The sequence below is a fragment of the Lichenostomus cassidix genome, chromosome 3, assembly GCF_008360975.1.
Source record: "Lichenostomus cassidix isolate B80296 chromosome 3, HeHo_3.0, whole genome shotgun sequence".
NCBI lineage: Eukaryota > Metazoa > Chordata > Aves > Passeriformes > Meliphagidae > Lichenostomus > Lichenostomus cassidix.
Genome location: NC_139483.1, coordinates 11,901,885 through 11,924,369, shown reverse-complemented (window position 1 = coordinate 11,924,369; position 22,485 = coordinate 11,901,885). Strand labels below are relative to the sequence as shown.

At 45.5% G+C, this 22,485-nt stretch overlaps 1 protein-coding gene across 1 annotated transcript; it reads left to right on the top strand.

The window, feature by feature from the left end:
• The first annotated feature begins 8,968 nt into the window (after positions 1-8,968).
• On the top strand, positions 8,969-11,254 carry CST3 (cystatin C). The gene is made up of 3 exons (XM_085054532.1): positions 8,969-9,255; positions 9,748-9,861; positions 10,853-11,254. The coding sequence occupies exons 1-3, from the start codon at positions 8,977-8,979 to the stop codon at positions 10,928-10,930; spliced, it is 471 nt and encodes a 156-aa protein (XP_084910658.1). The 5' UTR covers positions 8,969-8,976; the 3' UTR covers positions 10,931-11,254.
• The last annotated feature ends 11,231 nt before the right edge of the window (positions 11,255-22,485 follow it).

The following is a 22,485-nucleotide window of genomic DNA, read 5'->3' as shown; positions in this document are numbered from 1 at the left end:
ACTGATTCAGTGACCACCCACATCATTCCATCTGCCCTTGACTGATGTTCCCTCACACACCTGGCTATAGAACCCACCTTAAAAGGGGGCTCCAGTGTTGCTCATGATGAATCAAATTGGGTTTCTAAGTTGTTTCTTTAAGGACTTGTGGAAGCAGGTGTTGGAGTCCCTGGGTTTCAGGCAGGTGAGGTACCATGTAGATGTTTTCTGCGTTTTTTCTGCAATGATCTCTCCCATAGTAAGGGGTCTGAAACCTTCTTTTTTTCCTTCTAAAGCAGCCTGCAGGCCAGCATTCAGAATAGAAAGGTAAGATTGTTACAGTTTCTCTTGTGATCCTGAACACTGGGGCCCCAGCAGGTGCCTTCATCTGGCTGTGAGGAGAGGATGGCCTGGTTTTCACCTGAATTAAAACACCTCTTAACCTTGTGCAAGGCTGTGTCAGCAAGTGAGTGAATTACATCCAAACCTGAGACTGTTGAGGTGACCTTGAAATATTGGACCCTTTTACAGCCAAAATCATTTGAGGTGGGGGGAAGAGAGCCCACAGTCCTGATATTATTAAAGTGGACATTGTTAATTACATGTGAGGTTGGATTACTGCATGGCATGGAGCAATTCCTTAATGTTGATCAATCTAAACTACATGAAATACACCTTTTATTTTATTAACAATGACCTCCTGGAGGGACTCTCCCCCTGTGGCTGAAAGAAAATATGCTGAAGGAAGAAATTATTAGTAATGCGATTAAATGAGAGGTATTACGGCATATTTTCAATCTCTCTCTCCTGATTCTGGGCCTTGATTCAAATCTCATTCAATGTATTCAGCTATGTTGTGTGTTCTTGGGCAAAAACCTTGCTTGTACTGGTTTTACAAGCCATCAGTTGTACTAGAAGTTCAATTAATGGCCATATTGACAGCTCCCCAAATTCACACTTTACTTCTCCCGGAAGGATCTGATCTTCAAGAAAAATGCAGAAAGATTCTACAGGACAGATCATCACCCAGCATAAGCTGACTTTAGTCCTGTGAACTCCAAATGATTTCTGGTATTGTGGCATGGAAACACTGAATTCCTTGGTGGTGTCTGCAAATGCACCAGCATAGGAGGAGGAAGCAGCTCTTTTAACCACTCTGAGTTTCAACTCATTGTATAGCAAGAACAGCAAGATCTAGGCAGAGGGACAGAGGGGCAAGCAGCAGAAAGACATGAATTTAATGCACTGCCTTCCTGTCCACTGCTTTGGTCTCTCATCAAAGCAAAGTTTTATCCTGGAATTTGAAGGGGAAAGATGAGATGTCTTTGTGAGTAGTGTAGATGAGTATTTTAGGGGAGAATTAAATTTTTTCCTGGGAAGCCAGTGAAGGGTTCAGCAGACATGTCCTCATCATTGAAAGTTAGGGGTAGCTAAGGGGTTAGTCCTGCTTCTGCTGTTTGCATCAAGAAAGCATTACCCCACCTGAGAGAATGTGGCTGCCTGTGTGTTTTCAAGCCCAGAACTGAAATGCTGGACTGTAACCCTCCAGGCTTCTTCCTTTGTACCAACTCGGCATAGTGAGGCTTTTGCTTTGCTCAGCACAGCAGGACTTGTATGTGGATAATGCTGCTCGATGCTGAAGTGGCTGTGATGTCCTTGTAATGACTGCCTCAAGGCATGCTCAGCTGCTCCCTATTCTCCCAGTGAAGTGCAGCCATGGTAATCAGGCCTTTTTGTTGTTGAGTGATTTCCTACACGGTAAAAAACTGATGAGCTGGAGCCCTGAATTTTAGCAGCCAGTAGCCAAGTGCCCTATGGAATACTCCAATCTACACGAAATGATTCAGGATAACCAGAAAGAAAATACCAAGTGTCAGTGTCGTTACTTAATTCCACACCTAGCTGCCTAACTTTATTCTGTCCTCTGATTTTGGAGGTCCCTGGCACTAGAAAAAAGAAAGGGTTGAATGCATAATGTCCGTGCATTCACCAAATGAGATTGCTTACCTAATCAGAACATAATGCTCAAATTGCTGAGTGGCATTTGGACTTTTAAAAATCTCTCAAGGATACAGGATCATGCATAATTTTTAGTCCCTTTCCTGCTCTCGCTCAGGTAGTGTTTTGTTTATTGGATAGGTGTCTGTGTGTGTTCGTATGTACATGCTTTTATTAGTTTACTCTTACACTAGTAAGAAGCCTATTTTCTTACTCGGTATCTCTGTATACTATGTGTTGCTGCTGGGCTGGTGCAGTGATGTATCATCACAGCCTCATGAATTTTGTTTCCTCTCAGACATCTCACAAAAATTTGCAGGGGATTTTTCAGGTTCCAGCCCCTGGGACTCTTGTGAACACATGCAAAAGTTGCTATTCATTATACTACATGAAGGTCTGACTTGACAGAGGAAAACTGGGAAAACTAACCCTGATTCATTATTGATGTATTTTAAAAAGGAGTCAAAAAGCAGATTAAAAAAGCATTTAGAGTGTATTGGGTTTGAGATATTTCAAAGGTAATCTCCTACCTGTAGGGAGCGTGATTATTTTTCAGTATCTGGGGTTTGCTATCTCGTTACTGAGTGACGACAAAAGCCGTTGTTCCTCCTGCAGGCCCTGTTTCCGTCAGAGAGCTGTGCAGAGATTAGAGCTCTGCAGGCTGTGCTTTCCAGTCCTGCAGGAGCTAGCCAAAGGCTGTTATCTTTAGACAAATGCAGATAGCAGGTCTGGAGGGGAGGCACTCAGATAATGTGTGAGGGGCTGCCCTAATGGAGGTTTTTCTGGGAAGTCCAACCAAACTCTGCAAGTGTGTTCAGAGAATAGCGCTGTGTACACGTTAGGAATTGCCAAAGGGAGAGCAGGTGCCAAAGGTTGTAGAGTCGCCCTCACTGGGATACTCAAGAACAGTCTGGACACAATCGTGTGCCACGTGCTCTGGGATGACCCTGCTTGAACAGGGGGGTTGGACCAGATGACCCACTGGTCCCTTCCAAGCTGACCCATTCTGTGATTCTGAACTGAGGGTCATCTACACCATAGCACTGTGGCTGAGCTCTTAAGAATGAAACACCTGATCCATGCAGCTATTCCTGCAGGAGCTGGACCTGACTCCCCAGTAATTGCAGTGAAACTAAAGCTTCCTTGTCCTTGCCCTGTTGTCATGTTCCTCAAAGCCTAATTATTATCCAGCTGGGAATCTGAGACGGAATTTTATTTTTTCAACATTCACAATTTTTTTTTCTCCTCATGTTTATACATTTTAATTATTCCTCTCAAATGAATCCAGTGCATTAGGTCTGTTTTTTACAGATGTGTGTTACGTAGATTGCTGGGAGAAGGTCGTGCAAGTCTTTGTCAACAGCTCCATGGGTAAGTGTTGCCCTCCTAAGTGGTGAGACCCATTTTTTGCTATTCCCTCTACTCTCTTAAGATTCCTTTTTATTGTTTGTGCTGGTGACATTTTTAAGGTTTATACTGTGTCATCCACTGTGTTAGGTGATCACTGTTAGGTGATCCAGCCTTCTGTCTCCTTGCTTGGATGACTGAAACTTTTGCACTGGAGTGAACTGACTGCAGCCACTGGATACGAAGCAGTCGCCTCACTCACAAATAACCCCTTTGAGTGAAAACTGCTCTGAAATTGAGTCTTTACTTGTGCACTTGAGCTTGCTGAAACCTGCAGGATGGATAACCATAAATGTGGGCTGCAGTGGTCTGTAGATTAACTGTGTGTTAATCAAATAATGATCATCGATGCAGCAATCTTATTTATGCGTGACAATACATACTCTTCTGAAAGGCCCTTTCATGTATTGGAGTGGGCTGGTCTTTTTGCTGGATGTGCATGTACAGAGCAGTGAGTGAGCAACTGGTGGGGTGAATTTTGAGGTTATTCACAATTTCACTGCCTTCTTGAGGGAAAAATCTTAGTGGCCAAGTATCCCACTTTGTCTGGTACGAGTGACTGGTTTTGTTAGCAAGCTACCTTGGTGATTCCTCTCTTGCAGTTGTTAAACACAATAGGTGTCCCTTCCCCTTCCCAATGCTTCAAATCCAACAAGCACAATGTAGAAAAGAGCTTAAGTCCTTCCTAATGAGAAGCAGTGAGGAATCCTGCTGGCAAGTCAGTCCCTTGAGAACAGGCTGTTCTCTGCATTCAGATGTTTCATAGATCCAAGCTTTGCTTCCCCATTCCCTGCAATAAAGCCTTAATCAGGCAGAGTTTTCTGCTCTGAAATGCCAGGCAGACAGGAACTGTAACCACTTCAAAACTTTGAACAGAGGTTGTATCTCTGGTTGTATATGGGGACTGTGAAAATATCCACCATTGATTTTTCTTCCCGTAAGAAATCTTTTACTTGAGAGCACAACAGTTGTCTCTTAAAAACAAAACAACAAAGCCAAACAAACAATCAAACATCCCTTCCAATGAATGAAAAAACCAAAACAGTTGTGTCTGTGCAGTGCCATGCAATCCAAAGCAATGTGGCATCTGGCTTGGCTCTGCTGGGATCATAGCAGAGGAGCTGACTTCAGCCAATGAAAACTTGAGGTCCTGGATGGCCTTCTAATTCTGTATTGTTGAAAGGATTAGGGATTTGTAGTCTTGCTCTTGAAAAAGGGTCTTCATCATAAATATGTGTAGTTAAAGTGTGATACCATGCTTAGTGAACACTTCAAATTTGTGCTATGTCCTGAAGGCCTTGGACTTTGAAGTAGTGAAGTTACACTACAAGCTGTTGCCAAAGAAGGAGAGGAGAGAAATTATTTGATTTATAGAGAGAACAAGAGTGGTGTGACTGTGAACCAGCTCCTGGGGAGCTTGGGGAACTCTGCATGGACACCATGCTACTGCAGAGGAAGCTCTTCCTCCTCTGGGCTTCTAGGGATCTGCAAAGCCTCAGAGCTCCAGTCTTTGTGTCCCAGCAGGCTGGGAGGGCCATTGTAAGCATAGCACAAAACATACACCTCGTTTTAGGCTTCTTCTTAGTTATGTGAAGTCACTGGTATTCCTCGTAAGCTAAGTTTAAACATGCACTTTGTGCTTAGGATTGAATTGGAGACCAAGGACAGAATTAATTTTGTTGTCAGCTCTGAACCAAAGAATTCCTGGGGAAGAAAAACCATTTAATAAGAACTAACAAATACAAATCTTACACAGCGAAGCTATTTCTCCTGCAGGCTGAGGCAAACAAATACATAAGAAGAAGAATACACAGGAAGAGAGAATGGCCAAATTGTTCTTAGTACATACAAGCTAATATAGCCATCAAAGGCACCAGATTGCAGAAAATCTCTGGTGATAATTTTGAACATGTGCTATGGCTGTGCCAATATTTCTATTTCTCAGAGTTAAAAAGGATGCTGGTGGAGATGACTTTTTGCTAAAACCCCATGTGCACCAGTATTTCACTTAAACCAGGACCTGCTATCAGTACCGTGGCTTCATTGTTCCAGTTGCACAATCTGACCATAACCAATTGCATGCAGTTATTTGAAATAAAGCTCTTCCTGCTGCCAATTACTTTGTTTACTGCTTGTGTGTGAAACAATAATGCCTCCCTCTCATGGGCATAGAGCCAGATTAACAGCAGTAATTACTAAACAGATGTCTGCAAGTGAATACCCATTTCTAAGAGGCAGATTATCTTCTGCACTGGCATAAGGGAAAGGGATTCAAAGCAGGTGCTGCTGTCATCCCACAAGTGATGAGAGCAGTGTGGGGCTCAGCAGGGGCCTGTGTAGGTCCTGAATCGTCATCTGCAGGGTGAAAATCATTGACTTACTTGAGATCAGTGCTGAGAGTTTGCCATTTAATTCCTAAAAGCGACTGAACAGCCCTCAGTGCTACCTACACTTGTTTTCTGTTGTTTTTTTCTGTTCCCAAGAAATCCAAGGCTGTGCTTTCAAGAGACCTCAACACCCCTAGACTGAGAGCCTGTGCTTCCCAATAGCTCTGTTCCCACTGAATTGCCTGAAAGGTGCACTCAGCAGTAAGTGCTAAGCTTATTTTGGCAGTCTTTGAACTTGAGAGGGGGTTCTTTACTAATCCAGTTGTAGTGCCAGGACTGAAATATGTGCAGAGCAGCCCTTTGGTGCCCTTGAAGCCTCTCCTGGCATTTACTGTTTTTCAGCTGAACAATCACCTTGCCACCTATCCAGAAAAGCCACTACTGGCTCTTGGCTTGTGGCAAGAGCTTGCCAGTATGGGAGGGTATGTGTACATGCAGAAGAGGTGTGGCTGTGTCTTTGTTCATTGGGCACTTTCAAATCAGCTGTCTGGATTTCAGAGGCTAAATTTTGAAGCTGAGAGACAAGATAGAGACCTGGTTTTCTTTGTGTGGACAAGTCATGGCATCACCTCCATTCCTCTCCCGAAAAAAAAAATGCCTCCACATGCCAGAGCAGGGAGTGGTGACCATGAGTCTCAAAGGATGACAGAGACTGTTTATTTCTCTCACCCTCACTGAATAAGCTGATATGGGATGGGTTCATTTCCATAAGCAGAGGACACTCTTCTACTGAACTGAAATGGCTTTGCCTGTAGTATTGAATCATTTTCAGCTCCATCTCATAAACTGCTGACTGTCTTGCTCAAGAGGCATTTTTTTTGTGAGCCCCTGGGACTCATGTGAACATATGCAAACCCTGCATTTAGTTCCGGCTGCCAGTTTGACAGAGGAAAACTGGGAAAACTAACCCTGATTCATGATTTATGTATTTTAAAAAGGAGTCAAAAAGCAGATTAAAAAAGTATTTAGAGTGTATTGGGTTTGAGATATTTCAAAGGTAATCTCCTACCTGTAGGGAGCATGATTATTTTTCAGTATCTGGGGTTTGCTATCTCATTACTGAGTGACGACAAAAGCCGTTGTTCCTCCTGCAGGTCCTGTTTCCATCAGAGAGCTGTGCAGAGATTAGAGCTCTGCAGGCTGTGCTTTCCAGCCCTGCAGGAGCTAGCCAAAGGCTGTTATCTTTAGACAAATGCAGATAGCAGGTCTGGAGGGGAGGCGCTCAGATAATGTGTGAGGTGCTGCCCTAATGGAGGTTTTTCTGGGAAGTGCAACCGAACTCTGCAAGTGTGTTCAGAGAATAGCCCTGTGTACCCATTAGGAATTGCCAAAGTGGAGGAATCACCACATTTAAAGATACTCTTTCCTTTAAGAACACAAGCCCCTGAGTTAATTTTTGTGCCATGAAAACCGACGTGGGGTCATGGCCCACAGCAACATTACCCATTGATGTGGGCCGTTCTACTTTCATCTGGCATTTCTGTTGTCCATGTCTTTATGGGCTTGTTACTACAAATTTTACTGATGAACTCAATGGGGCATTTTATCTTTCGCTTCCACAGAGAGACAGCTGCCCATGTAACTGTCCAGCTGGACAGTGGCCTGTCTGACTGTACTTCACAGGATCTCTGTGCCCATACAGGTGGCAAGAGGCTTTGACTGGACGCTACAGAACACTTATTTGCAGGATTTTCTGCATATATTGTAATGGCTAGAGTTGTAAAAGTGAAACTTTCATGTTTGACAACTGTATTTTTGAGTGGTAGAGAAAGATGAAAATGTTACTTAATTTATGACTGCTTGCACGACTAAAAAGGTGTAAAACCAGCATCACACTAGGGACAGTGGAAGGGATCCTGTAGCAGTTCTCTGCAATTCTTCCTACAGGAGCCAGGGATGTTCCTTTGGATGGTGAAAGAGACATGAGGGATATCAAGAGAAAGGGCAAGGAATGTAGCAGTTATCTACAGTTATCTGGAGAGCTGAGTAAGCCGGACATGATAAATCAAGTGCATCAGTCATGAGTGAAATTAAAACACAGACAAAAAGGCAGATGAAAATATGTTGGATATTGCTCCAAAGGTGTTGAACCAACCACATAAGAAGATGTTAAGACACTATTTTCTTAGTTATACCAATAGCACACAGCATTACAAACTTTTGTAATATTAACATGAGATTCCCACTGCTTTGTAAATTCTTTAATTACCACTTTCTTTGGTCATCTGGTTATTCAGGAATTTCTGGTTTATATTTTTAAAAAAGCACATCTGACAGAACAAGATAGTTCTTGAAGATACTCTTCAGAAACAAATGGACAAAATGCAGTTTTATTTCATGAACCAGGTGCCCTTTATTCATCAGCCATGGAACATAATTTTTTTGCAAAGCATTCTCCTCATAATTGGAGGAGACTACTGGAAGGTATCCCTGTCCATGGCAGGGGGCTTAGAATGAAATTATCTTTGAGGTCCCTTTCAGCTCAAGCCATTCTACGATTATTTCTCTCACTATAAAAACGAGCCCAGTGCCCTGTCAGTGTTGATCTCTCAGCTTGCTGCCAGCTGCAGGGATTTTTCCATGCTGGATATAGCTGGCATGCACGCAGCCTTTCCAGTCAGCAGACAAGCCCTTTCCATTCTAAGGCAAGCTGTGGATATTCAGGGGGAAAACCTCCTCCTCTCTCAGTGTAACAACTCAATGAGGCCTTAGATCTCACTGGAGCCGGTTCCCTCATGCTATATTAGGTCCTGTCTTTCCCAACTTAGGGTTCCTGATGGGGCGGTGGAGATAATGTTGGTGTTTACGGGAGCAGACGGGAAGCGAAGCGATCCGTCTGGGAAGCCGCGTCGCTCCCTCGGAGCGTAGGTGAGGCCACAGCAGCGCTGCGGAGGCAGAGCTAGGAAATTACTCAAGGTGTTTTGTGCTGGGAACAACACCGGTAGCTTAAAATGCCTTGTGGTTTTTATTTTCCCTCCGCAGCAGAGGGAAATAAGCGCGAGAATAACCCACGAGGAGGCAGAGGCTGGAAAAAGCCTCCAACTTCCCGTGCGGGAAAGCATGCTACTTCTCCTCCTCCACCTCGCTCCCCCTCACGCTGACCCTGTGGAAGTTCTGGGGCAAAGCCGGCGGGGCCGGCGGCTCCAAGCCGGGGCGGGGCTCGGCTCAAAACAACAGCGGGCCCGCCCCGCCCCGCGGCTTTAAAATGGCGGCCGCCGTGAGGGGGAGCTGGCAGAGCGCAGCCATGGCGTCTGAGCGAGTCTCCGTGCTGGTACTGCTGGCCGCGGCCCTGCTCTTCTTCGCCGGCGCCGTGCGAGGCGGCCAGATCCGCCCGCGGCTGATGGGAGCCCCGCAGCCCATCGAGGACCCCGAGAACGACGAGGGGCTGGAGCGGGCTCTGCAGTTCGCCATGACGGCGTACAACAGGGCCAGCAACGACATGTACAGCAGCCGGGTGGTGCGCATCATCAGCGCCGAGAGGCAGGTGAGCGACCAGCGACAGGCGCTCTGTGCTAGCGGGGCTGGCAGTGAGGCCGCCTGGATTCCTTTGGAGAAAGGGCAGGCTGCGAGCCTAGGGGCTCCTGCACGCTCTTGTTTTGTTTTCCCCACAGAAGGTGAATAAAAGCCTTTTTATATATCTTGGCTCCTCTTAGTCTGAGTGACCTTGAGTGCTATGCGCTGTAGAAGGAGCCAGTGGGTTCCCTGCAGTGGTCATGAGTTAACACATGTCTCTGTTTATTGCTGGGGAAGCTGCTTTGTGGGACATGTTTACTTGGATTTCGTTTCTTGTTTCCGAGGGGGTGCCAAGTGCTTCTTTAGTGGAGGTTGCCACATACAATTCCCTGTGTACTTCGGGAGTCTGTTTTCCATCGTGTGACAGGAAGCCTGTCTGCCTCTCTGCCAGGCTTCTCTCGGCACAGAGCCCTTCTCCGTGTGCTGCGAGTAAAGTTGCCTCTGCCGGCTTGTCTTGTTGCAGATCGTGGCTGGAGTTAAGTACATAATGGAAGTGGAGATTGCCCGGACAACCTGCACAAAGCCAGCGACTGATATCCAGCACTGTGCTTTCCATCAGGAGCCCCAGATGGCCCAGGTAGGCTCCAGGATAGAGCATGCTGATCCCCCCAGTTTCTAACCCCATCTCACTGGCTGGCTTAGTGCAGAAGGCTATGTCCCCTCTCTGTCTCAGCCAACATCAGAGGCCTTATGCCTTATATTTAACAAGGCAAAGTGAGTTCTGCCGTTGTAGAACTTGTCTTGCCAGGTGATGTCAGAGGAGGCAGGCCTTTTGGCTGTTTTGTAAATGGAGCTCAGGTTGGAGCACTGCATGTGTCTCAGTTCTCCTAAGCAGAAATCATGGTCTGGATCAGAAGAATATGTGAAGGAAACTGCCAAGCCTATAGCCTCCTGGTTCTCAGTCACCATAAAGTTCTCGGCTCTTCTTTCCCATGGTGATGTAAACATGCTTGATGTGCTTTCCTGTGGGACTTGTATTGCTGTGAGTAGAGGTTTGGTCAAAGCACTGCCCAAAAAAAGCAGATCACCCCATTTCTCTGTGCCCACCAAGCTGTTACACAGGCATTTTGTAATGAGTAATTGACATTTTTGGGTGGGAGCACCAAACATGTCTGCCTTGATCTGGCCTGAGTTTTTCCATAGCTCTTCATTCCTTCTGTTGATGACAGCAGTAGGATGTTTGTGCACTTTGTACCTGCATGTATGAGAGGTGTAGCTGCACATAAGTGAAACATGAAGCTGGTGTGTACCTTTATGGCAGCTGCAGTGATTTGACGCAGGTACACGTGGCTTAGCTGTGCCCATGGACTTATGTTTGAGGATTATCCATGCTGAAAGCTTTCTTCTGTGAATGGATAAAGGAGATAACCTGATCCTCAGCAATGCTGACTGCTCAGCTTTATTTCTTAGCCTTTATTTAAGAGATGTGACTTGCTCTGAGCACAAGAGTGCTGTCTCAGAATACTTGTATGGAGAGGGCAAATCTAGAGAGCCACAGGAGTGTAGAACAGTGGTAAATGACACTGTTTCATGCTCTTACTCTGATAACTGCTTTTTTCTTTCCTTAGCACGCCATTTGCAACTTCGTAGTGTTGAATGTTCCTTGGCGAAACCAAGTGGAGCTGTTGGAGAGCAAGTGCCACTAAGCCTACCTTGATTCCAGCAGAGACCAGCAACCAGTTGTGCAGACTGAAAAAGGCAATAACACGAATTGAGACGGGCTTCATCAATGCCTGTAACTTGGCTACTGACATATGCTTGTGCTATGCAAATTAAACCATGTAACTTCACTTTTAAAGCACAGTATGATCTCAACTTTTTCTTCTTTGGAATGATTATTTTAGAGCAGCTGTTTTGGTCTTCCTACAGCTTTCCCAATGAATTCACTCCAGCATCAGAATTCTTATTAAAACCCCTTGGTATCCATGTTAAGTGACTACTGTAAACATAAAAAAATAATTAATAATTGCCATGATGTGTGGTTTTCTTTGATCATCTGCTGTCTTGGAGGAAGGGTTTGCTTTTATTTGTCACCTATGCTGTCCTGCTCAAAGAATGGGATGAGAAGGAATATGGGGTTCTCATCACAGAGGAAACAAACCGTGCCTCCTTGTCCCTTAACCTCTGGCTTTGAGTAGGAGATGGAAGCCTTAGCTGTTTTCACTGAAGGAACTCAGCTTTGGAAAACTCTTGATCTTGGGGAAAAATAGTTGAAGCTGGTCCTGAGACTGTACTGGTGTAGATCCTGACTGCTGTACTGTTCTGTTGTAAGGCTGTAAGGACAGAGGAAGATCCCCTTGAAAAAATTACATTTTCAGGTAGTAGGGGGAGGCACCAGGTCAAGAGAGAGTCTTGGGAGTGGGTGAAGGTGCTGAGGTGAACAATGGGAGTGCTTGTTCTTTCACAGTCCTTTATCTTGTGTCTTTGCTTTTCTGTATTTTGAAGTAAACCTTTTCCTTTTGGTGTAAATATCACTCATGGATACAGTGAGTCCAGCTCCTTGGGAGTGCATCTTCTGTGGGTTGTTCTTCCTCCCAATGGAAATGCTACTTCCCATCATTGCCAAGCTTGTAGTGAACATTAGGCAACATTTTGATTCATGTTGGGAGGATGAGCTGGTTGCCTAACACCAAAGATCTGCATCTGGGTTGTGCTCAGATCCAATAGGAATAAATCCCCCTGCTTCCTTCCTTGTCACCCCATTCCTAGTGCTCTGCATGAAGGTGACCTGTTTTTTCTTGCCAGCCAGGTCAGTGACTCTGCATGTTTCCATCTGCTGACCCTGGAAATCCTGTGTCAAGCTGCTCAGGTGCCCTCACTTGTCCTTCTCTAAGTCCTCAGTTCATACATGCTTATTCCCTGGCTTCCATCTATACGAGCACAAGCCAGTGGTAAAGGAATTCCTTCATGCTTTAGGTGAGTTTGCCTCCTTTACTCTTATCCTCTTGGCTTGAGGACAGGTCTTTGCACAGGTCTCCTTTAGGTGAGTTTGCCTCCCTTACTCTTACCCTCTTGCCTTGAGGCCAGGTCATTGTACAGGCAAGAAGTGAAGGTGTAGATAGACGTGAGGCATTTCCAGCATTTTTGTTGTATTTATTAATCAGCAGCTCAGAATGGCATGTGGGGAAAAGAGTAGCTGTGCCAGAGAAGAGGAGAGTTTGAGTTAGGAGCTCCTGAATCTTGTTACATTTTCTTGCATTTTCCTGTTGAAATGCCAGTGACTAAGGGCATGAATGAATGGCATAGATTACCCCATACTCACAAGCTGCTGAGTGTCAGCCTTGGTGATTATCCCTGTGTGCTCTCTACCTGGAGAAGTGCCAGAAAAGCCTGACCTAATTTAAACACCTTCCGCTGTGGGCTGTGTTACTTTGCATTTGCAACAGGCTAAGAGCATTAGTGGAAGTTCCCCTGCCAAGAGCATTTTGCTTTGCAGGTCTTTCTGCTTGGCTGGCTGGACACTGAGCCCTCATTTTTAGCTGCATTCTGTGCCTAACTTTTTCAAATGTTGGTGTCGGATGTGAACAAGTGATCAGGGAAGTGCTTGTTTCCTCTAATCTCTTGCTTTGCTTTGCTTGCATCTGATGGATCAATTCTGGTTTCCTCCTGAAAATTAGTGGGGTGAGAGCTTTGCTGTTGCTGCAGCTTATGAACCCAAGGGTTTTTCTTGGCTCTGGTTCTCAGGGACAGATTTAGGGCCAACCATGTGAGAAGTGCTCTTAGCAGTGCCTGCACTTGCAGACCTGTGCTCACATGGACTTGTGGCTCCCAGCTCCTGGGTCACCCCTGCTCATGCTGCTCCCTGGGCAGTGGCCCTGCAGAGTTTTCCTGAGATTCTTGAAGCTGTATCAGCACTCTTGCCAGGTATGGACACTTCCCTCTGCACACAGCTGAAATTGCAATTTCCTGCAATTATGGAAGGAAATGACTCTGTGATGATTTGGGTCACCCTGCAGCCCTCAGTCTAGGCCACCCAGTGCTGTTGCTGATGTGCATGGGCTCAGTGTGCACAGTATTCCTTTGCCTGAGGCTTGGAGACCTCTCAGTGAGTGTTTAAAGGCGCTTGGTTGGTTGTATTCACTGTTAACATGCAATGCCTTACAATCCCTGGTGTGGATCCCTCAGAAGATCAAGTTTACCAATCAAACCCAGATCCAGTTTTGAATCTTGGTGCTTTATCTCTTGACTCGGGAGAGGGAAGACTTCATGTCCCTTTCCATGTAGGATGCAATGGGCATCTGGAGATCATTTCTGCAGGGTTGAGCAGGAAAGTGTCCTAAGCTGGGTCACTGCTGGCAGTGCTGAGCCTTTCCATGACTCTTGTCACGCAGCTTTGGTGGTGGCCTGCAGGTGAGAAGGTGGGAGGGCAGGTGCCTGTTTCTCCTCTCTGGGCAGCATAGTCCCAGCTGGTCAAGGAAGGGTGGGGAGGACTCTTCTTGAGCGAGAAGAGCATTAAACCTGCAGGCTCCACAGTGCAAATCCATTAGGAGTGTCCCTGCTGACCCTCCGGCACAGGTCAGGGCTCACTGGGACAGTGAGGACCCAGGGTTTGAGGTGACACATGCTGAAGCCTCTCTTCTGTGTCATCACTCCCTTACATGGCATTGCCCAACCTCCACGAGCTGGTGGGCTCCTGCTGGTAGGATTTTGCAGCAGGGATGAAAAGGAGAACCTCAGCTGCTCATCCCCGTGATAAGCTGGTGGATGAGTCTTGGGGTGTGTGCTGGATACTATTTTTAAGCTTTCTGGAGGCAGATGTGGGTGTGTGTGAGTACAGGGCTGACGATGGGGAAAACCTTTCCCTGTTTCCAGCTGGGGAAAACCTCCCAGTGACTCACGATGCCCTCATTGTATCATGCCTTGCTGGGAGGCACTGTCCTCTTCCCCAGGAGCTGAGAAACATCATACCTTGTGCCCTGCCAACCCCACCACTTTTCAGCACCTAGCTGCAGAAGGACCTTGGACTCAGGGAGTGGATTTTATATCTTGAGCATAAAAGTTAGCAAGAAAAGACGTGTTTCAGGTGAAATAGCAATGCTTACACTAAGCATGCCCCTTTCCTTTGTCCTAGGCGAAGTGTCTCCACCTGTACAGGTGAGCAGTGGTTTCTTTCTTGTGAGGCCAAGGAGGGAAGCCCTGGCATCCCTGGAGGAAAGTTACCATCTCCAAGTGCCAGAGCTTGCTAAAAGCATGAAGAAATTGGAGAAAAGATTGGCTGGGCTTTAAGGGTGACTTTGGTTCATTAGCAGAGTCGTGCAGTTCTGAGCATGTCCAGAGGAGAAGGGTACCAGAGCCAGTGGGAAAGACACTCTTCACATGCCACCTTGCAGCTCACCTGGGTGAAATTGGATGTACCAAACTCCATCTGTGCAGAGGCTCAGTTTGGTGAGCTTGAGGGTCACAGAGCTGGCTCCAGAAGGGGTATGTGGGAACTCTTGAGGAACAGGCTTCTCTCAAGATGAGCCATAGCCTATAAAATGAAATTAGTTTTGGGCCTCTGAGCATGGCTTGGCTGGGCAGGTTGGCTAATTACACTGACCTTCCCTTGATAAAACTCATGGGACTTGTTAAGATGACTACAGATTTTTAATTACCTGCTTTTCCTCACTGAACAGCAGGTCTTTTCACTGCTTTCTGTGTTAGCCAGATAACATAGATGGAAATGTTTTTCCTATTTAATCTGACATTTTCAGTGTCTGCTGCACACCCCAGATGGTTCAGTGAAAATTATTTCTTCTGTGAGATGTTGAGAGAATAATGAAACATGATGTTTCTACAGCTCTGACACGCTTTTTGCCCAGCTGCTTGCATGAACAAAACTGTCTAGGATCTCAGTTTCCTAGTTTGATAGGAAATTGGAGACCTGGCAAGAAACTTATTTGTTCTGTGCTCTGGTAAACTACTTTCCAAATGTATAAATGCTTCTTGCAGATGCTTATGCTAGGAAAGAAAGGAGTTCAGATATTAGAGGACAAGGAGCACAGGCTTGGATCTGGCAGAGTCAGATTCACCGGGGAAGAGCTGTGGCTGCTGTAAACCAAATTTTTCACTTGGTCACAAAGAGTGTCAGCTCAGTGCTAACTTCAGAGCTTCTCAGCTGATAATGGGGGGAAAGGTGGGAGGAAAAATGCCTGACAGGTTTTCAGATGCTCCACTGAGCATCCTCCATCTATCAACAGAGCCAGTTCGATCGGGAAATAGTGAGAGTGAGCAGCGAGTGGGAAATGAAACATTGGCCCCAGACTGACAGGTTTTGGTCATTTTCAAGTTAATTGCCACAGAGAAACGTAGACTGGACCATGGTCTGAAATACTGACAGAGGCAAGCAAGGTTTATGTATTTAATTTTACTTTTTAAAATTTTATTTTCATAGAGAATGTTGAGGGAACCCCTACCATTAGGGAAGATGCTGTGTGATGGCATCTGAAACCAGCACTTAAGCTGCAGAGGTGACCAGGTGTCCCTCTGGTCTGCTCTTCCCTGGGCTTAATCATTACTATCTGCATTTTACTGGGACATTTGTTTTATCTTGTGGAAGATACAGTTTCACAAGCCCTCCTGAAATGTAGATGTCTGACCATCACATTTGTGCCTCCCAGGACTCCCAGGAAGAGAGAAAAAGGCACTGCTGCTGCACATGGCATGGTTAGCAGGGAGGAGCAGAGCAAGTGACAGTACTGGATGAATTTCCAGCATGGAAAAGTGGTCCCTGGGTCTCCCAGATACTGAGACTAAGTAAAGCCTTCCTTTCCCAGCTCTTGTAGCCTCGTCCATGTAACCTAAAATCTTTCCACAGGGGGTCACCATCTCACAGGAGATGCTCAGGAATGGAAGACAGGCTGCTTTCTTACCCTCAGCGAAAGGAAGGCAGAGCCAAGCATGTGCTACAGCCCTGTTCCTTATCCCAGCAGGTCCAGGTGTCTGCTGGAGGAAGGTCTGATACACCCTGATCACCTGGGCAGAAGGACATTAGAGGGGACTGATCAGTGTCCCCTGGTCAGACAGGGGGACTGAGGGGACTACAATAATCATCCCCTCAGAATCCTGGATGTCCCAAACAGATGCTCTCTTGCAGGATCAGCAGCTGTTTTTGCAGCTCTTTGCCTGGGTATTTCCATTGCTAACACACGCCTCTCCGTTGTGTCCAGGTGTTCTGCAGACTGAAGGAGGTTACTCTAATTTTACTCCATCTTTTTATCCTGCTCCTGAAGGTAATTGTTTGTGTAAGTGTGATGAGCAAACCCAAATGTATCTGCCCCTAGGTGGAGGAGTGTTTACAATGTTCTCTGAGATCATGATAAAGATTGGTTTTGTTGCTATGGGATTTCTGTTCACTTTGTAATAGAAAATGTGTTTTTCTCAATAGCTCAGATGTGATGGAAACAGTTGCAGAGCTTCTGTCAGTCATGTCCCTGCAAGCAGAAATCCTGAGGCTGTGTAAGCAAGAGTGGGAATTGGGATATTGAAATATGAGCGTCCTTGGGAATTGGTATATTGAAATATGAGCATCTTTGACCACTGATCCTCCACTACCCTTGTACCTGGCAGGTGCCTGGAGAAGCAGTCTAACCTAGAGATGGACAAATTGTATTTGTGGCAGCTACAAATTTTATACAGATACAAACATAAATGTTTGCAGAGAAGGGTTATGAACTTTACTGAGCCCTGCTGAAAATCTTAACACTGAAGATATCTCATTACATTTAGCTCTTCAGGAAAACTGGGATCAGCTAGGAAAATACTAACTTCTGTTGGTGAAACAATCAGCTGTTTTTCAGTATGCTGCCATAAGAAAGGAAGCAGAAACTGGATGTTATAATAGATCAATAACAGATTAATTTAATGACTCTTCAGATCTCTGGTCAAATTGAAATGCAAACTACTGTGCTTTTATAGAACTTTGCATGGCCTTCCCAAAAACAGCTGCTGACACATGCCTTGCTTGTAAATATTGGACCTCCTGAACACAGGCACAGCCTGCAATGGGCAGGTAAACCACTGACTGCCCATCTTTTGATCCCAGTGGAATTTAATCCTGGTAAACAAGCACCAAGTGGGAAACTGTCTTTATGCTGCCCCAAATATGTTTCAGGGCCATGTGCAAAACCAGCAAAAGTTGTATGTGCACTTCTGAAATCAGTGGTAGATGTCCTCCAAATCCTAGGAAATTACTGCCCAGAATTAGATGAGATCTGTAGGATTCAATTTATGTAAATTCCTGGGACTGTCCCATGGATTATTAAAACAGAATAACAAGAGCCTTATTCTAGTTGGCTCCTGGACCCCCCAAGTCTATTGACTTGCATAAATCTTGTTTACTTTGGAATTGAAATCAGCTTTCTTAACTGCATCAGCATAAAGCAAGCATCTCATTTACTACAAGCCTTTTTTTAAAGGTAGGCTAAGATTAAATAGCTGGCAACTCAAGCAGATATAAAAGGCTGTGTTGTGGCAATGCAAATGATGTGATATATGGCATAATTGGGATCGTTGTGCAGAAGACATGAAAATCAGGATGCTTTTTTTTTTTTTTTTTGCTCGCTGCTTGCTTGCTCACTCCTGGGATATGCCATCAATTAAGAGCTCATTTCTTCCCTGTGAGGGTGAAAGTCCCCAGTTGTGGGAAAGACTGGGAAAACTGCAAATTGTCTTGTATCAAATGGTAAATGTTGTGAAGGTGCAAATATTAATTGGGAGTGCTTGGCTGGGGATGGTCCTGCCTGTGCCCAGGTCAGGCATGGTTAAATTTCTTGTTTTCTGCCAGCAGCCAGAGTTTAATGAGGTGGAAGACATGAGGTTGAGTAAAGGATGGGGGGCTCTTAATAGCATGACCCAGTGCCAGCTGTGGTGTCTGGGGCAGCCAGGATGTCCCCTCCAAGCCCTCCTTTGGGCTGTTCAGAAAACTGTTTTCCTTTTTGGAGTCCCCAGAGAGCTCTGCACAAGATCCCCTCTCTTCAATACTTGGTTGAGGTAGTGGAAGTTTAAATTCTCCAGAGGCAAAACAGAACAGCTGAAAGTTTATACTGAGGCTTGTCTTGTCACCAGCTGCATCTCAGTCCTCAGTTACTGGGTTTGGAAAGAAATCTTCAGTAAGAGCAGACAGATTCATGATTATTTTCTTCTCCTCTTCAATTGATGGAGAAAACATCAGTGAGATTGAAGGAAACTTTTTGGTTTCTGTGCCTAACACAGAATGGCTCAACCCTTGGTCAGAGCTGGCACTGTGCTCTGAGACCATTGTCAGAACAGAGAAAAAGTGGTTTCTTCACACTCAGGTGTGAGGTTTTTGTCCTTTTGGTCTGGATTTGTTTACTAGCTGCCATTTTTGGAGGGTTTGAGGTATGAGAGAACACTTACTTCACTAATTTAAGTTAATCTCAGAAGTAACTTGACTTTTATCAGATGTCTTACTTTTAATGAGTTTAGGGTTACTATACGTCAGTTTTGCTGGTATGCTCAATCTTTATTACTATGGAGTACAATAAAAAGTGGGTAAGACCTTTAGACTGCACCAAAACCTAATAGTTTCAAGAATAAAAGAGGTCTAAAGGTGATCTCTGGTTACTTGGCTCTCCTGAGCTCCTCCTTTCCCTTGCAAGGCTTAGCTCAACACAAGTATCAGTACTTCCCGAGGCAGAAGCCATGTGTGTATCAAAATAACACCTTGTTTGGAGGGACAGCTCAGGCTGTGAGGGATGGAAAAGGACGTTCTGGGGTTCTGTGCACAAATTTGGTGGTGGTTAGAGCAGGGCTGGCAGTGCCACTTTTTCTCCCCGACTGACTGCCACCACTCCTGCAAGGATGCACAAGCTGTTGCGTGAACTGTGTTTTATTTATAGTCCTTCCTAAAACCAATTACCCAAATGTCACAAAATAGTGCTATTATTAGTGCATTTCCTCCTGTATTAGCATGCCCTGAGTCCTTGCACTGTCAGGGCAGTGGAAAGGGCAGTAGAAAGCTTGTGGCCTTTTACCAACAATGGCACAAATCACATTTACTGGGCTGTGCTAGAGCTCAAGTAACGTTTCTTCAAACTCACAGCCCTGCAGGCCTGAACAAAGTGTTTTTGCAGGAGCTGAGAGGCTGCCAAGGAAAGATGAATTGCTGATCCTGGAGGGAAACGTGCTCCACACTAATCTGGCTGCTGCACAGTGACTGGGATGGTGGATGGAGCAGGAGAAAATGGATTGCATGCACAGAGGTGTTCATGGGCCAGGACAAATCCTGGCTCACCCCTTTTGTGCAGGGGAAGAATTGTGTCTCCTGCAGGTTTCCCCTGGGAGGCTCAGCCTGGAGAATGGATGGCACAGGAGGAGCTAAGAGCAGGTTCCCAGTAGTACAAGGAGGTCTGCATCAATCTGTGGCTTTTCCAAGGATATGGTAGTGGATGCTGTGGTTCTCCTGTTGCAGGCTTCAGGCTGCTGTGTGACTGCCTGGTCTAGTTGGAAATGTCCCTACCTATTGCAGGGGATTGGTCTAGATGGCCTTAAAAGTCCCTTCAAGCCCAAAAACCAGTTCTGTGATTCTGTGATAGAGAGGTGCTACTCCCTTGCCCAAAATAATTATCCCAAACTCATTTGGGACCTGCTGGTAGATACAAATGTTCACTGCTGTGGTTCCACAGGAGCTGAATTCTGATTTGCTGGGGCAATTTTGTCAATATGTAACTTTTAATTTCTTCTGGCAACCGCAGAATAAAACAGCCTCATCATAATAATGCAAACAATTTTCAGGGTTTGCAGAGGAACATTTCCTCACTCTCTCAATCTGACCTTTATGAAACATGGGTCATGTTACTACTTGGAGAAATTAATTGTGCTGTACAGTATCTGCATCTTTCCACCTACATACTTGCATGAAATTTTAGGATTGTTTTTGTTATGTAGTGCTGCTGATGCCTCGGCAATTTCCAGTGAATATCTGATTATAAATTGCCAAGATGCTTTCCCAGTTCTCACTGAGTTAAAAAATGATTTAAGATAGGCTTTATTCATTCCCCTTACAGGAAAATAATAATTTCAGGCAGGGTATGACCTTTATTTTCCATAAACAAATGCGGGATTTTTTTTTTTTGTGTGTTGCAGTTTTGTTTTATTTAAAAGTTTTACACTGAACAAGTTACCAGCATCTGCTGTGCACAGGAGAATGTACAATTAATTATCTCTTCTGTGCTTTTGCAAACTTGCTCTAAGGAGGTTTGAATAGTGAGGAAGCAACAAGAGCCAGTGAGGATTCACCTTCCTCTTGACCAGGTTTGGATCAGGAAAACAGGATATGTTTTCAGGAGGTGCCTCCAGTCAGGAGATGCTGTTGGAGGGACTATAAGGACAATACCCAGATGTATCTTGGAGGGGCAGACAAATAGAATCACAGAATGGGACAGGCTGGAAGGGACCACAGTGGGTCATCTGGTCCAACCTCCCTGCTTGAGCAGGGACAACTCTAACACATTGCACAGGATTATGTCCAGACAGCTCTTGAATATTCGTTGAATATTTCTGTGAGGGAGACTCCACAAACTCTCTGGGCAACCTGTTCTTCTTCGTGCTCAGGTGGAACTTCCTGCATTCCAGTTTCTGCCTGGTGCCTCTCATTCTAATTCACAGCATCACCAAGCAGAGCCTGGCTTCACCCTCCTGGCACCCACAGGAGATGTATGCAAAATGCACCCATGCAAGTGTTCCAGGGCAGAGCTGTGGGAGGGTAACACCAGGATGGATGTCTCTCAGGTGGTGCAAGACCTTGGCCAGGGATACAGGTCTGCCTTCTGCTGCACAGCTCAGTCTCAGCCAGGGGCTGGCAGCTGGGGGCTCAGGGTTTAAGGCTACAACCCAGTAAAGGGCCTGGTTACACTGGGGATGAAAGCAGCAGTGAAAATCAGGAGAAGCCAAGAGCTGTCATCTCCTGCCACACCCACTGCTGCTCGCAGGGCTGGCGATCCCCTCCCGGCAGAGCCAGTGTCACTCCATCCCCACTTTTCTGCAGCCCTGTGCAGATAGGTAGAGAGGGCTAGTTGCTGCTGTTTCCTGCCTGCATCCTCCTGGCTTCCTCCCCATCTATCATTTTCTGCCTTGCTTTTCAAAGAGTGCATTTTTCATTCCTTTTGCTAGCTACAAATGTTGGTAACTGAGGCCAGCTGGGAGTGACACCTCCCTGACAGGTTGCAGTAGCGTCAGATGTTTAATTGGCTGCTTCACCCCAGGATAAATAAACCCTCGGAGCCTCAGCCTTGAGTGTTTAATCAGAGGAGTTAAATGTTTAGGGAATTGGATCACTTGATTTCTTTGCTTAGAAGTTTTTCTGCTTCTGCTTGATGAGCCAGACGTGCTGACAGTTGGCAGAAATCTTAGAGACGTTTGTGCAGAGGAAAGCTGGAGTTGAAATGTTTTTATTCTGATTGATTCTGGAGACTATCAGATGAAGAAGTTGTTGAAAAATGGCAGTGTGGTTCATGCTCTCTGACATTGACTTTTCTTTCTGAACACATCCTTCTCAGCACAACTGTGCTTCCAGCTTATGGGCAGAAATTACTTTTCAGTCAGGACTCCTGGAAAACACAACCCAGCAGGAATTCACAACCTTTCTGCTTCTTCCTTTTCCCTCTCTGCTCCTTTTTGGCTCCATGTCACTCCTGAGCAGCTGCAGCAGGAGAGATGGGATCATGAGTCACTGCTTTGGGAAAAATGTAGATGTTTTTCTCGTGTTGTTCAGGAAGGAAGTTGACTAATGCCATGTGCAGGTGTTAAATGCAGGTGTGTTTGAGGAGTGAGCCCCCAGCCAGCTGTAGGTTGGACGTGGCAGAAATCTTCTTGGAAGCAGAAGTTTGGCAGTGCAGTATTGATTTCACATGATTTAATTTTCATCTTGATAAAAACATTTAGCCTTTGGACGATGGTGTCATTAATCCTGCCCAATGCAGAATGTATCAGGGTGTCAGCTGAGATGGGTTTGAAAACATTGCTTCTCTCAGGCCTTGGGGACTTTTTTCCCAAGAGCTTCAAGTGGAAGGCAGATGGTTTGCCACTGCTTTTTGTTCTGAAGCGAGACACTGAAATGAAAAACATCTTCAATGCATTAATTGCAAATACATGATTAGCAATGATAAAAGTTTCCTGCTTAAGTAGATTTCAAAATGAAAACTGTGTAGAGATGATCACAAGCCTAAGATGCCACTTTTGTTACAAACAGACATCCCATAAT

Coding starts and splice junctions, on each gene's coding strand:
- CST3 (XM_085054532.1), top strand. CDS start 8,977: ATGGCGGCCGCCGTGAGGGGGAGCTGGCAGAGCGCAGCCATGGCGTCT. Junction 9,256..9,747: donor TCATCAGCGCCGAGAGGCAG/GTGAGCGACCAG, acceptor GTCTTGTTGCAG/ATCGTGGCTGGAGTTAAGTA. Junction 9,862..10,852: donor AGGAGCCCCAGATGGCCCAG/GTAGGCTCCAGG, acceptor TTCTTTCCTTAG/CACGCCATTTGCAACTTCGT.